At 40.4% G+C, this 13,445-nt stretch overlaps 1 protein-coding gene across 1 annotated transcript in view; it reads right to left on the bottom strand.

The window, feature by feature from the left end:
* The window catches only part of bcl3 (BCL3 transcription coactivator), a 113,739-nt gene that overhangs the window by 3,413 nt on the left and 96,881 nt on the right, over positions 1-13,445 (bottom strand). The window contains exons 5-9 of the mRNA XM_062063937.1: positions 7,605-7,806; positions 7,442-7,530; positions 7,271-7,348; positions 3,778-3,945; positions 1,891-1,987 (exon numbers count right to left, since the gene is read on the bottom strand). Coding sequence (XP_061919921.1) covers positions 1,891-1,987; positions 3,778-3,945; positions 7,271-7,348; positions 7,442-7,530; positions 7,605-7,806 — 634 coding nt within the window. The remainder of the gene's footprint in view (positions 1-1,890; positions 1,988-3,777; positions 3,946-7,270; positions 7,349-7,441; positions 7,531-7,604; positions 7,807-13,445) is intronic.

Below are 13,445 nucleotides of genomic sequence, written 5' to 3'. Positions count from 1 at the left end.
TTTAGACGTATGTTCACCTAGCTTCACGTATTGCTTCCTGTTAGTTACTGTAAGGGGTTTCTTACCCAGTTCAAGACCAGCCCACTGATACCATGCTGTTCTGATTTTTTTAATTAAGATATTATGATTATTGTGTCGAATGCTTTTGTTGGATCCATAGACATTCCAGCTGCACAGTATCTACCATCTATTGCATTGGTAATCTCTTCATATTTTTTAATTGATGCCTTTGATGTTGAAATATTGGCTCCACATCTGTATTGGTTGTGCACGAGTGTTTCATTTTTTTTAATGAATTTGCCCAATCGGTTAAACAATTTTTCAATAATTTTAGAAAATTGTGTAAATAGAGAAACATGTCTATAGTTTATAAACTGGTCTTATAAATCAGTGTGACTTTTGCTATTTTCCTTTTTGTTTCCAGGTCCTCTTGTTCAATGGTCCCACAACGTCAACACATTGTGGTGTTGACGTTGACTGTTGATGTTTGTTTTCCGTCAGATTCTATTATCGTTGTCGTTGTGAATATTATTTGTTCAGATCCTTCATGTCTTTGACGACAAGTACTCTTGCTTCTGTACCTCCGTTTAGCTTGATGTAGATTCTGCAGTCGGCCAAGTTCCCTGAACTTACTGAAACTCCTCAGGTCGTATGCTTTCTTGTCAATGTCACATTGCGTTCAGTGAGGTGCCCGTTCACGTACACATTTGTACCCTTTAGCACAGTGGTTCTTAACCTTGTTGGAGGTACCGAACCCCACCAGTTTCATATGCGCATTCACCGAACCCTTTTTTAGTGAAAAATCTAATGTTTTTTTCTTTCAAATTCAAGACAAAGTTATATGTTTTTGGTAACACTTTAGTATGGGGAACAAATTCTAAGTAACAAAGACTTAATTTAGAGTTATTTGGTTAGGGTTAAGGTCAGGGTTAGAGGGTTAGGGTTATAATAAGGCCATGCCGAATAAGGCATTAATAAGTACTTAATAATGACTAGTTAAGAGCCAATATGTTACTAATTTGCATGTTAATAAGCAACTAATTAATGGTGAATATGTTCCCCATACTGAAGTGTTACCATATTTTTTTGTGCATGAACATGAACATCACCTTGTTCAAAGAACCAAACCAACACGGTGCATGAACTCACAACAAATGACACACCTGCAAACCAGTCAGCTGTTGCCGTATCCGTAATACGCCGATAGGGAGAAGTTTGTATTTACACGATGAGTCGGGTGTGTTTTGACCTCCGCCGAACCCCTGAGCCCGACTCACCGAACCCCTAGGGTTCGATCGAACCCAGGTTAAGAACCACTGCTTTAGCATCTTTCCCTGTTTCAGCAGTGCCATTTTGGGTTTCCTGTTCATGATGATGACCGGGATTTTTCCTTTGACTGCGTCTCATGGTTGCTAAGTAGCCAACTAAAAGCTGTTGGCGTTGTTAGCTTCAACGACTAGCGGCACTTCTAACCTTGCGCCGGTCTTAGAGATCACTTTGTGTGATTAGAAACGATTAAAATATGTCCAAACTCTTCATGGCCGGATCGCTGTATAGCTTTCTTTGATGTCGAGTTTTAGCGAGTTAGCCTGCGGCTTTCAGCACCTTCACTTTGCTTGCTATAGAGTCCGTGCCTGCCTCCGGGCGGAGATCAAAACGCGGATTTTAGCAAGCTATCCTGTAGCTGTAGTCATGATCAGTGGTCAGAAAAGCTAAAATTTTAGTCAAAACTGAGGTAACATGAGCGTAGTTTTTTGTTTTGCGTCCTCTCCCTCGTGTTTTTGGTAGTAATGTTGTGTTTCCAGGTCAGATGAAAGATTTAAAAAAATAAAGCATTATAACCGGATGACATGGGCCTAATAAAATGTCTCATGTTCAGTATACGCTTACAATTTTGTGTGACATTGCTCCTATGTGGCGACGTGCTAAAGGGTTGCTCTTGAAGTCTTATCAACCTTGACTCCCTCCCTCGTAGAATATCCGCTATCTGCAAAGGAAATATAAAGTTCAAAAAATATCATCAGCACAGAACTACGAAACCCAAAACCAGTGAATTTGGCATATTGTGTAATTCGTAAATAAAAACAGAATACAATGATTTGCAAATCCTTTTCAACTTATATGCAATTAATGTTTTATTATTATATTTAATGTTTGAACTGAGAAACATAATTTTTTATTTTGCAAATAATCATTAACTTAAAATTTAATGGCAGCAACACAGTGCAAAAAAGTTGGCACAGGGGCATTTTTACCACTGTGTTACATGGCCTTTCCTTTTAACAACACTCAGTAAACGTTTGGGAACTGAGGAGACACATTTTTGAAGCTTCTCAGGTGGAATTCTTTCCCATTCTTGCTTGATGTACAGCTTAAGTTGTTCAACAGTCCGCGGTCTTCGTTGTGGTATCATACGCTTCATATTGTGCCACACATTTTCAATGGGAGACAGGTCTGAACTACAGGCAGGCCAGTGTATTACCCACACTATTTTACCATGAAATAAGGCATTGTCTTGCTGAAATAAGCAGGGGCGTCCCTGATAACGTTGCTTGGATGGCAACATATGTTGCTCCAAAACCTGTATGTACCTTTCAGCATTAATGGTGCCTTCACAGATGTGTAAGTTACCCACACTAACACACCCCCATAGCATCACAGATGCTGGCTTTTGAACTTTGCACCTATAACAATCCGGAAGGTTATTTTCCTCTTTGGTCCGGACACGACGTCCACAGTTTCCAAAAACAATTTGAAATGTGGACTCGTCAGTCCACAGAACGCTTTTCCACTTCGCATCGGTCCATCTTAGATGACCTCCGGCCCAGCGAAGCCGGCGGCGTTTCTGGGTGTTGTTGATAACTGGCTGTCGCTTTGCATAGCAGAGTTTTAACTTGCACTTACAGATGTAGCGACAAACTGTAGTTACTGACAGTGGGTTTCTGAAGTGTTCCTGAGCCCATGTGGTGATATCCTTTACACACTGATGTCGCTTTTTGATGCAGTTCCGCCTGAGGGATCGTAGGTCACGGGCATTCAATGTCGGTTTTCAGCCTTGCTGCTTACGTGCAGTGATTTCTCCAGATTCTCTGAACCTTTTGGTGATATTACGGACCGTAGATGGTGAAATCCCTGAATTCCTTGCAAAAGCTGGTTGAGAAATGTTGTTCTTAAACAATTTGTTCACAAAGTGGTGACACTCGCCCCATCCTGGTTTGTGAATGACTGAGCATTTCACGGAAGCTGCTTTTATACCCAATCATGGCACCCACCTGTTCCCAATTAGCCTGTTCACCTGTGGAATGTTCCAAATAAGTGTTTTGATGAGCATTCCTCAACTTTCTCAGTCTTTTTTGCCACTTGTGCCAGCTTTTTTGAAACGTGTTTTCAGGCATCAAATTCCAAATGAGCTAATATTTGCAAAAAACAAAGTTTTCCTGTTCGAACGTTAAATATCTTGTCTTTGCAGTCTATTCAATTGAATACAAGTTGAAAAGGATTTGCAAATCATTGTATTCTGTTTTTATTTAGGATTTAGACAACGTGCCAACTTCACTGGTTTTGTAAAATTGGCGCTCGCAAGCCATACATTATGCTGCACCATATATGTGTGGCTGCAAGATGGCGACAATGAACTCATCTACACTATTTGCATTTCGTTTTTTTAGGCGTCATTCCTGTGATTGACAGGTCTCGTCTTTCACCCTTCATGCAGATAAAGGATAGATGATAACAAACAGACCTCCATTAATGAGATGATCAAGCTCCTTCCCCTACCTTCTTGTTCTTGGCCACCATCACCGGCGTGTCGTTGTAGTAGTTCTTGAGGCTGCTGTCGGCCCCGTTCTTCAGCAGCAGGCGCACCATGTCCGCCTGGCCCCGGCCGCAGGCGCTGTGCAGGGCCGTGTTGCCGCTGTACGACGGCCTGTTGACATCACAGCCGCTCTGCGGGAGGCAAACGGAGCAAAAGGGGGCTAAGACATTGCACTGGATGCAGGAAACAGTGGACAAGGGCCAAAGGGTAGCAGTGCCCCACTACATCCAGCAGGCGGTGCTGTTTTTACATCTTTTTAATAAACTACTTTTCCTTCTCAGGCAAATCATATAGATGCCCATATCGGCTGTTCAGATTTACTTTACAAAAGAGAAGTGTAGGATACGTCTTGTGTTGCCTTATCTAAGTAAGATTAAATATCCCAAATAAGGGTGATATTTGATTATTTTCTGTCTGATAAGATAATTCTTCTCACTAAGTAAGATGAAATATCTCAAATAAGGGTGATATTTGATTATTTTTTGTCTGATAAGATAATTCTTCTCACTAAGCAGATTTTATGTTAAAGTGTTTTACTTGTTTTAAGGGTTTTGGTCCTAAATGATCGCAGTAAGATATTACAGCTGAGATTTGATGAGCTATATTGAGTAAAACATGCTTGAAACTAGAATATCAAGTGTTGCAAAGCTGTGTCATCAACACTCACAAGTATAAAACTACTTTTTTAAAGTCATCATTTCTTATTTCAAGCATGACAAAAAAAAATCATGACTTTGACACAATTGTGTCTTATATTAAAACAGATGACAGCCAAATGGACTTTGCTGTTTTATTTTCAATGAAACAAGAGAAAATACGTACTCATATAGTAGTACAGTTGGCACAGTTCAGCAAACTGACAGTTAATATTTTAAACATGTGACATTTCTAACAATTTTGAACAGAAATAGTTCATGCACATTCAGATAAATTCTTCAAAATTACAATAAAAAAAATGTGTCCGGGGGCCGGGCTGTATATATGCGCACTAATTGACTGAAAGAGCACGCACTTGGCACGATGATGTCATGTTATCCATGGAAAAATGCATTTTTAGACAATATGATTTGCCTGAGCGGCTAGGAGACCCCGAGAGTAACAAGCGCTTGCCTTGTTGCCTTTCCATTAAGAACAATAAACTAGTTTTTAGTATAAGTTTGCTGGTTTCAAGAAATGTAATGCCGAGCGCATATCATTATGTCAAGATAATGGCACTAGCATTTACTTCATTTAAGAATATTTTTCAACATATTGAGCAAAAAGGTCTAATTTTTTTTTCTACCAAGAAAAGTGCACTTGTTATTAGTGAGAATATACTTATTTTAAGGTATTTTGGGGTTCATTGAGGTTAGCTAATTTGACTTGTTTTGGAAAGTCTTGACAAGCCAAATTTTCTTGTTCTATTGGCAGATAATTGTGCTTAGTTCAAATAAAACACCCCTCATTTTTGTATTTTTTTTCTTGTTTTTGAACACTGACTTTTTGCAGTGTGTATTTGACTTTATTAAATGTATTTATATTATCATTTTGGTGCAACTACTTTTCTAATCCCCATTGCTGTTTTAAAAAAAAAAATCTTCAGTCGGGTTACATTTTGGTACAGATCCGGAGAAAAGTGTAGTATTTTCCGCTATACCGGTCAACTTTCATAGTGACAAAGTGGGGCGGTGACCCACCAAATCCAGCAGATGCAGCTGTAATTAAAATAATTACCTTCATGTGGGGTTTTCCCTTCTAAATATGTATTTTATAGGTAATACAGAGGGGTGTACATTTAAAAAGAATGTGTAAAAAAATCAATATTTGAAATGTGTTGTGGCAATTGTTGGATATGACTTTAAACCATGCATCACTATAGCTCTTGTCTCAAAGTAGGTGTACTGTCACCACCTGTCACATCACCCCCCTGACTTATTTGGAGTTTTTTGCTGTTTTCCTGTGTGTAGTGTTTTAGTTCTTGTCTTGCGCTCCTATTTTGGTGGCTTTTTCTCTTTTTTGGTGTTTTCCTGTAGCAGTTTCACGTCTTCCTTTGAGCGATATTTCCCGCATCTGCTTTGTTTTAGCGATCAAGAATATTTCGGTTGTTTTTATCCTTCTTTGCGGGGACATTTTTGATCGTCACGTCATGTTCGGATGTACATTGTGGACGCCGTCTTTGCTCCACAGTAAGTCTTTACTGTCGTCCAGCGTTCTGTTTTTTGTTTACTTTGTAGCCAGTTCAGTTTTAGTTTCGTTCTGCATAGCCTTCCCTAAGCTTCAATGCCTTTTCCTAGGGTAGGGGTCGGCAACCCAAAATGTTGAAAGAGCCATATTGGACCAAAAATACAAAAACAAATCTGTCTGGAGCCACAACAAATTAAAAGCCATATTACATACAGATAGTGTGTCATGAGATATAAATTGAATTGAGATGACTTAAAGGAAACTAAATGAGCTCAAATATAGCTACAAATGAGGCATAATGATGCAATATGTACATATAGCTAGCCTAAATAGCATGTTAGCATCGATTAGCTTGCAGTCATGCAGTGACCAAATATGTCTGATTAGCACTCCACACAAGTCAATAACATCAACAAAACTCACCTTTGTGCATTCACGCACAACGTTAAAAGTGTGGTGGACAAAATGAGACAGAAAAAGAAGTGGCATAAAACACGTCCTCGGAAGTCGGAGAAAGTTATACATGTAAACAAACTAAGGTGAGTTCAAGGACCGCCAAAAGTAGTAGGACAAAACGGCGCTCGCCAAATACTCGAATCAGTGAAGCATGTTTAATATAAACAGTGTGATTTATAACAATTAGGGAGGTTTGTGTCATGTTTGTCATACAGAAACCATATTAAAACAAAAAATATATTTTTTTCCCCTCATCTTTTTCCATTTTTCATACATTTTTGAAAAAGCTTCAGAGAGCCACTAGGGCGGCGCTACAGAGCCGCATGCGGCTCTAGAGCCGCGGGTTGCCGACCCCTGTCCTAGGGGCACTCACCTTTTGTTCATTTTTGGTTTAAGCATTAGACACCTTTTTACCTGCACGCTATTCCTGCTGTTTCCGACATCTACAAAGCAATTAGCTACAGGCTGCCACCTACTGATATGGCAGAGTATTACACGGTTACTCTGCCGAGCTCTAGACAACACCGACACTCAACAACAACACATCATTTGCAGACTATAATTACTGCTTTGCAAATAACATGTTTAACCCAAATAGGTGAAATTAGATAATGTCCCACGGCACACTGGTTGAAAAACACTGGTGTATAGTATAACGTTTCCTATTTTACGTATGTTATTTAGATTTAATATATGCAGTTTTAAGGCACATTATTTGTTTGTGCTTGCTTATTCTGACACCGGATTCTGACTTGTAGCATAAGCTTGAAGATAAGAAGACAAAAAATATTGTTATTATTAGAACTGAGTCACGATTCTTTCCACACATCTCGTTACCTCAATGAGGAAGTGGACCATCTCTGCATTGTTGCTCTCCACCGCTAGAACAAGTGGACTCTTGCCGCTTTTGATGTCCTAATAAAGCCAGGTGGGAGCGGTGTGGGAAAAGCCATCAGACGCAGGGAAAGGTGAACTGCAGGTCAAATGTATGGCGAGCCAGTGACTGACCATTGTGTTGATGTCAGCGCCCGCTCCCAGCAGCATTGTGCACAAATCTGGGTGGTTATGGATCACGGCCAGATGGAGGGGACTCAAACCTGGTGGAGGGAGTTCAAATGTGACCATACAGCGGAACCCCCGTCAAGTGGTGCAAACACGTCCTGGAACTTACCTTCGTAGTTCTTGACCTCCAGGCACGTGGGCGACGCGGGCAGTGAGAGCAGCACCGACAGACAGTGTCTGTGGTCGTACTCGCAGCAGAGGTGCAGCGCCGTCTGGCCGTTGCGGTCCAAAGCGGAGGGGTCCGCCCCGGCCCTCAGCAGAGCATCCACCATGTGCACTTGCCGGGTTATCACCGCCAGGTGGAGAGGGGTCTGTGGAGGTGGAGCGGAAAGAATTACGGATACGGTCTGGTTTTTTTTTCATCAGTTAAAAGGGTCATGTAATGTTTTTTTCTAAATGTAAAAGACTTCCTTGTGGTGTACATATCACGTAATGGTGGTTCTTTGTCAAAATGTCGCATGGACTTTGTGTGACAGATCATATTTAATAGGGCTGCGAATTTTTGGGTGTCCCACGATTCGATTCAAAATCAATTTTTTTTTCTCGATTCAACGTGATTCTCGATTCAAAAACGATATTTTCCCGATTCAAAACAATTCTCTATTCATGGAATACATAGATTTCAGCAGGATCTACCCCAGTCTGCTGACATGCAAGCAGAGTAGGAGATTTTTGGAAAAAGCTTTTATAATTGTAAAGGACAATGTTTTATCAACTGATTGCAATAATGTACATTTGTTTTAACTATTAAATCAGGGGTCACCAACGCGGTGCCCGCGGGCACCAGGTAGCCCGTAAGGACCAGATGAGTAGCCCGCTGGCCTGTTCTAAAAAATAGCTCAAATAGCAGCACTTACCAGTGAGCTGCCTCTATTTTTTAAATTGTATTTATTTACTAGAAAGCTGGTCTCGCTTTGCCCGACATTTTTAATTCTAAGAGAGACAAAACTCAAATAGAATTTGAAAATCCAAGAAAATATTTTAAAGACTTGGTCTTCACTTTTTAAAATAAATTCATTATTTTTTTTACTTTGCTTCTCATAACTTCCAGAAAGACAATTTTAGAGAAAAAATACAACCTTAAAAATTATTTTAGGATTTTTAAACACATATACCTTTTTACCTTTTAAATTCCTTCCTCTTCTTTCCTGACAATTTAAATCAATGTTCAAGTACATTTATTTTTTTATTGTAAAGAATAAGAAATACATTTTAATTTAATTCTTCATTTTAGCTTCTGTTTTTTCGACGAAGAATATTTGTGAAATATTTCTTCAAACTTATTATGATTAAAATTAAAAAAAAAAAATTCTGGAAAATCTCGAAAATCTGTAGAATCAAATTTAAATCCTATTTCAAGGTCTTTTGAATTTATTTTAAAATTTTTGTTCTGGAAAATCTAGAAGAAATAATGATTTGTCTTTGTTAGAAATATAGCTTGGTCCAATTTGTTATATATTATAACAAAGTGTAGATTGGATTTTAACCTATTTAAAACATGTCATCACAATTCTAAAATTAATCTTAATCAGGAAAAATTACTAATGATTCTTTTTTGAAGTTTTTCTCTTCTTTTTTTCGGTTGAATTTTGAATTTTAAAGAGTCGAAATTGAAGATAAACTATGTTTCAAAATGTAATTGTCATTTTTTTCGTGTTTTCTTCTCTTTTAAACCGTTCAATTAAGTGTAAATATCATTAATTATTAATAATAACATAGAGTTAAAGGTAAATTGAGCAAATTGGCTATTTCTGGCAATTTATTTAAGTGTGTATCAAACTGGTAGCCCTTCGCATTAATCACTACCCAAGAAGTAGCTCTTGCTTTCAAAAAGGTTGGTGACCCCTGTATTAAATGAACCAAAAATATGACTTATTTTATCTTTGTGAAAATATTGGACACAGTGTGTTGTCAAGCTTATGAGATGCGATGCAAGTGTGTTATTTTTATAAATGTCTAATGATAATGTCAATGAGGGATTTTTAATCACTGCTATGTTGAAATTGTAACTAATATTGATACTGTTGTTGATAATATTCATTTTTGTTTCACTACTTTTGGTTTGTTCTGTGTGGTGTTTGTGTCTCCTCTCAACTGCTCTGTTTATTGCAGTTCTGAGTGTTGCTGGGTCGGGTTTGCTTTTGGAATTGGATTGCATTGTTATGGTATTGCTGTGTATTGTTTTGTTGGATTGATTAATTAAAATAAATAAATAAATAAATAAAAATGAATAAAAAATTACCAAAAAAATAAAAAATAGATTTAAAAAAAAAAAAGAGAATCGATTCTGAATCCCACAACGTGAGAATCGCGATTCGAATTCGAATCGATTTTTTCCCACACCCCTAGTATTTAAGCCAATTTCTGCCAGTCTCTTAATAATAATAATAATAATAATACCTGGGATTTATATAGCGCTTTTCTAAGTACCCAAAGTCGCTTTACATGTTTTTCTGAACCCATCAATCATTCACACCTGGTGGTGGTAAGCTACTTTCGTAGCCACAGCTGCCCTGGGGTAGACTGACCGACCACCACCTATCTATCATTCATCATTCATTTCACCGGTGTGAGTAGCACCGGGGGCAAAGGGTGAAGTGTCCTGCCCAAAGACACAACGGCAGCGATTTGTTTTTGGATGGTAAGAGGCAGGGAGCGAACCTGCAACCCTCAGGTTTCTGGCACGGTTGCTCTACCCACTACGCCACGCCGTCTTAAGAATGCATTGTTTTGTGGGCGGTCTTATTTACGTGCCGAAGCCATACTTGCCAACCCTCCCAATTTTCCCGGAAGACTCCCGAATTTCAGTGCCCCTCCCGAAAATCTCCCGGGGCAACCATTCTCCCGAATTTCTCCCGATTTCCACCCGGACAACAATATTGGGGGTGTGCCTTTAACATCCTCTACAACCTGTCGTCACGTCCGCTTTTCCTCCATACAAACAGCGTGCCGGCCTAGTCACACAATATCTACGGCTTTCACACACACATGAGTGAATGCAATGCACACTTGGTCAACAGCCATACAGGTCACACTGATGGTGGCCGTATAAACAACTTTAACACTGTTACAAATATGCGCCACACTGTGAACCCACACCAAACAAGAATGACAAACACATTTCGGGAGAACAGCCGCACCGTAACACAACATAAACACAACAGAACAAATACCCAGAATCCCTTGCAGCACTAACTCTTCCGGGACGCTACAATATACACCCCCCCGCTACGAATTCGGAGGTCTCAAGGTTGGCAAGTATCGCCGAAGCCCTCGTCCAGGCCAAGCCACCTTTGACTACGTCGCCGCCCCGTCAGCCATGTTGTTGTTTTTAACGCTTCCATATCGAGTGTGAAGCGACTGGGATGAGAACCAGCACCTCCAAGTCCGAGTACATGGTTCTCGCCCGGGAAAGGGTGGAGTGACATCTCCAGGTCGGGGAGGAGATCTTGCCCCGAGTGGAGGAGCTCAAGTACCTCGGGGTCTTGTTCACGACTGAGGGAAGAGTGGATCGTGAGATCGACAGGCGGATCGGTGCGGCGTCTTCAGTAATGCGGACGCTGTATCGATCCGTTGTGGTGAAGAAGGAGCTGAGCCGGAAGGCAAAGCTCTCAATTTACCGGTCGATATACGTTCCCATCCTCACCTATGGTCATGAGCTTTGGGTTATGACCGAAAGGACAAGATCACGGGTACAAGCGGCCGAAATGAGTTTCCTCCGCCGGGTGGTGGGTCTCTCCCTTAGAGATAGGGTGAGGAGCTCTGTCATCCGGGAGGAACTCAAAGTAAAGCCGCTGCTCCTCCACATGGAGAGGAGCCAGATGAGGTGGTTCGGGCATCTGCTCAGGATGCCACCCGAACGCCTCCCTAGGGAGGTGTTTAGGGCACGTCCGAGGAAGACCTAGGACACGTTGGGAAGACTATGTCTCCCGGCTGGCCTGGGAACGCCTCGGGATCCCCCGGGAGGAGCTGGACGAAGTGGCTGGGGAGAGGGAAGTCTGGGCTTCCCTGCTTAGGCTGCTGCCCCCGCAGATAAGCGGAAGAAAATAGATGAATGGATGGGCATATCGAGTCTTTTGACAGATATAAGTTAGAACAGGGGTCTCAAAGTCATTTTATCTCAAAAGCCGCATGAAGGAAAATATATTCCCAGGCGGGGCGGACTGGTAAAATTCATGGCATAATAACTTAAAAATAAAGACAACTTCAGACTCCTTTCTTTGTCTTGCTTTGGCCAAAAATACAACTAGTACATTCTGAAAATGTACATACTCCAAATAATCATTTTGGCAAAACACTTGACGTAGGTTGGAAACTGAGGAAGAAGTTGGTGCAGTTTCAAGAACACCATGCGGAACACAACGACCTTAGACTTTGTCTCAGTGTTTCTACAAAGCCATTAAACTTTAAGCACTTCCTGTCTAGCATTCCAACGTTGGCAGTTTATGAAAAGCAACCGATTGTTCCCACAAACCACCGCATTGGTGAAATCTGCATACTGCCACAACACATTCATTTATCATCATTCAAATATTATAATTAAACATGGTGTCAGTTACCAAAACCACACCATAGCTTTGTGATGTGGCTTTTGTGAACAGAGTCTGCTGGGACTTAAGACCTCGTTTTAATTCTTCCACCTTCTGCAGCCTTTGTTCCGTGTCCATGTGCTTGTCTTTGTGTTTCTTAGACGTTTCATAGTGCCTTCTTAGATGATATTCTTTCATTACAGCCACACTTTCTCCACACAGGTTTGCCTTTCACCTCCGTGAACATGTACTCTGCCTCCCACCTGGCTTGACACCCCCTGTTCTCACCCTCCACCTTCCGGGGGGTTGCTGAAAGTTGACATCTGCCCTGAATGCTGATGAATAATGAAGCCGAGGCCCACATGCGGCGCTGCAGTGAGTTCGCAGGCTACCGTTGCATTGTGGGCAATGGAGTATAGGTGGGTGCAAAACAGTGGCCTGTGGGCCGCTTCTAATTGTAATAAAATATAATAGATAATTCAGAGCCATTACTTAGACACCTCGGTGTTAAAATATACCCTACTTTTTATTAGAAATGACAACAGTGGAAGATTTTAGCATGCATGTGCATGTACGAGCCAGTCTGCCCCACAATAAGAAGATAGAGAAAATTAATGAACTTATTGTCTACAACTTTGGACTGCAACTAAAGAAAAATGGCGGAGTCGCGCAAATCTTTTTGGGTAAACATACGGAGTTATCCGCTGACGTAACTAAGGCAAAGTATGTCATCAAAAGTCTCAAATTCCTAACAGCTTGTTTGGAGCAAGTTTCGAAGAAGGCAAAATTGTTTTATGAATACCTGCGCCATCACTCCATGGTTTTATTTCAAGTTTTCGGGAGTTATGGGGATCCCGAATACACAAGAACAGGTACCAGCGGGTAAGAAAAGTTGGTTTTGCATAATAGGTCCACTTTAATGCTAAGCAGGGGTTGGCATCTTTTACAGCCTTCTTACCTCCTTAAGCATTATGCATGAAAACAAGTTATTAGTTTAGTTTAGTTTTAATGCAATGTAAAAAAAAAAATACTGTGGACACACACAAAAAATATCTATGTATTTGTAAGTTAATCATACATACATACATACATATACATATATATGTACACTACCGTTCAAAAGTTTGGGGTCACCCAAACAATTTAGTGGAATAGCCTTCATTTCTAAGAACACGAATAGACTGTCGAGTTTCAGATGAAAGTTTTCTTTTTCTGGCCGTTTTGAGCGTTTAATTGACCCCACAAGTGTGATGCTCCAGAAACTCAATCTGCTCAAAGGAAGGTCAGTTTTGTAGCTTCTGTAACGAGCTAAAGTGTTTTCAGATGTGTGAACATGATTGCACAAGGGTTTCCTAATCATCAATTAGCCTTCTGAGCCAATGAGCAAACACATTGTACCATTAGAACACTGGAGTGATAGT

The sequence above is a fragment of the Entelurus aequoreus genome, linkage group LG11 (assembly GCF_033978785.1).
Source record: "Entelurus aequoreus isolate RoL-2023_Sb linkage group LG11, RoL_Eaeq_v1.1, whole genome shotgun sequence".
NCBI classification, from domain to species: domain Eukaryota; kingdom Metazoa; phylum Chordata; class Actinopteri; order Syngnathiformes; family Syngnathidae; genus Entelurus; species Entelurus aequoreus.
Note: the sequence above shows the minus strand (reverse complement) of the source record. Positions and strands in the feature narration are given on the sequence as shown.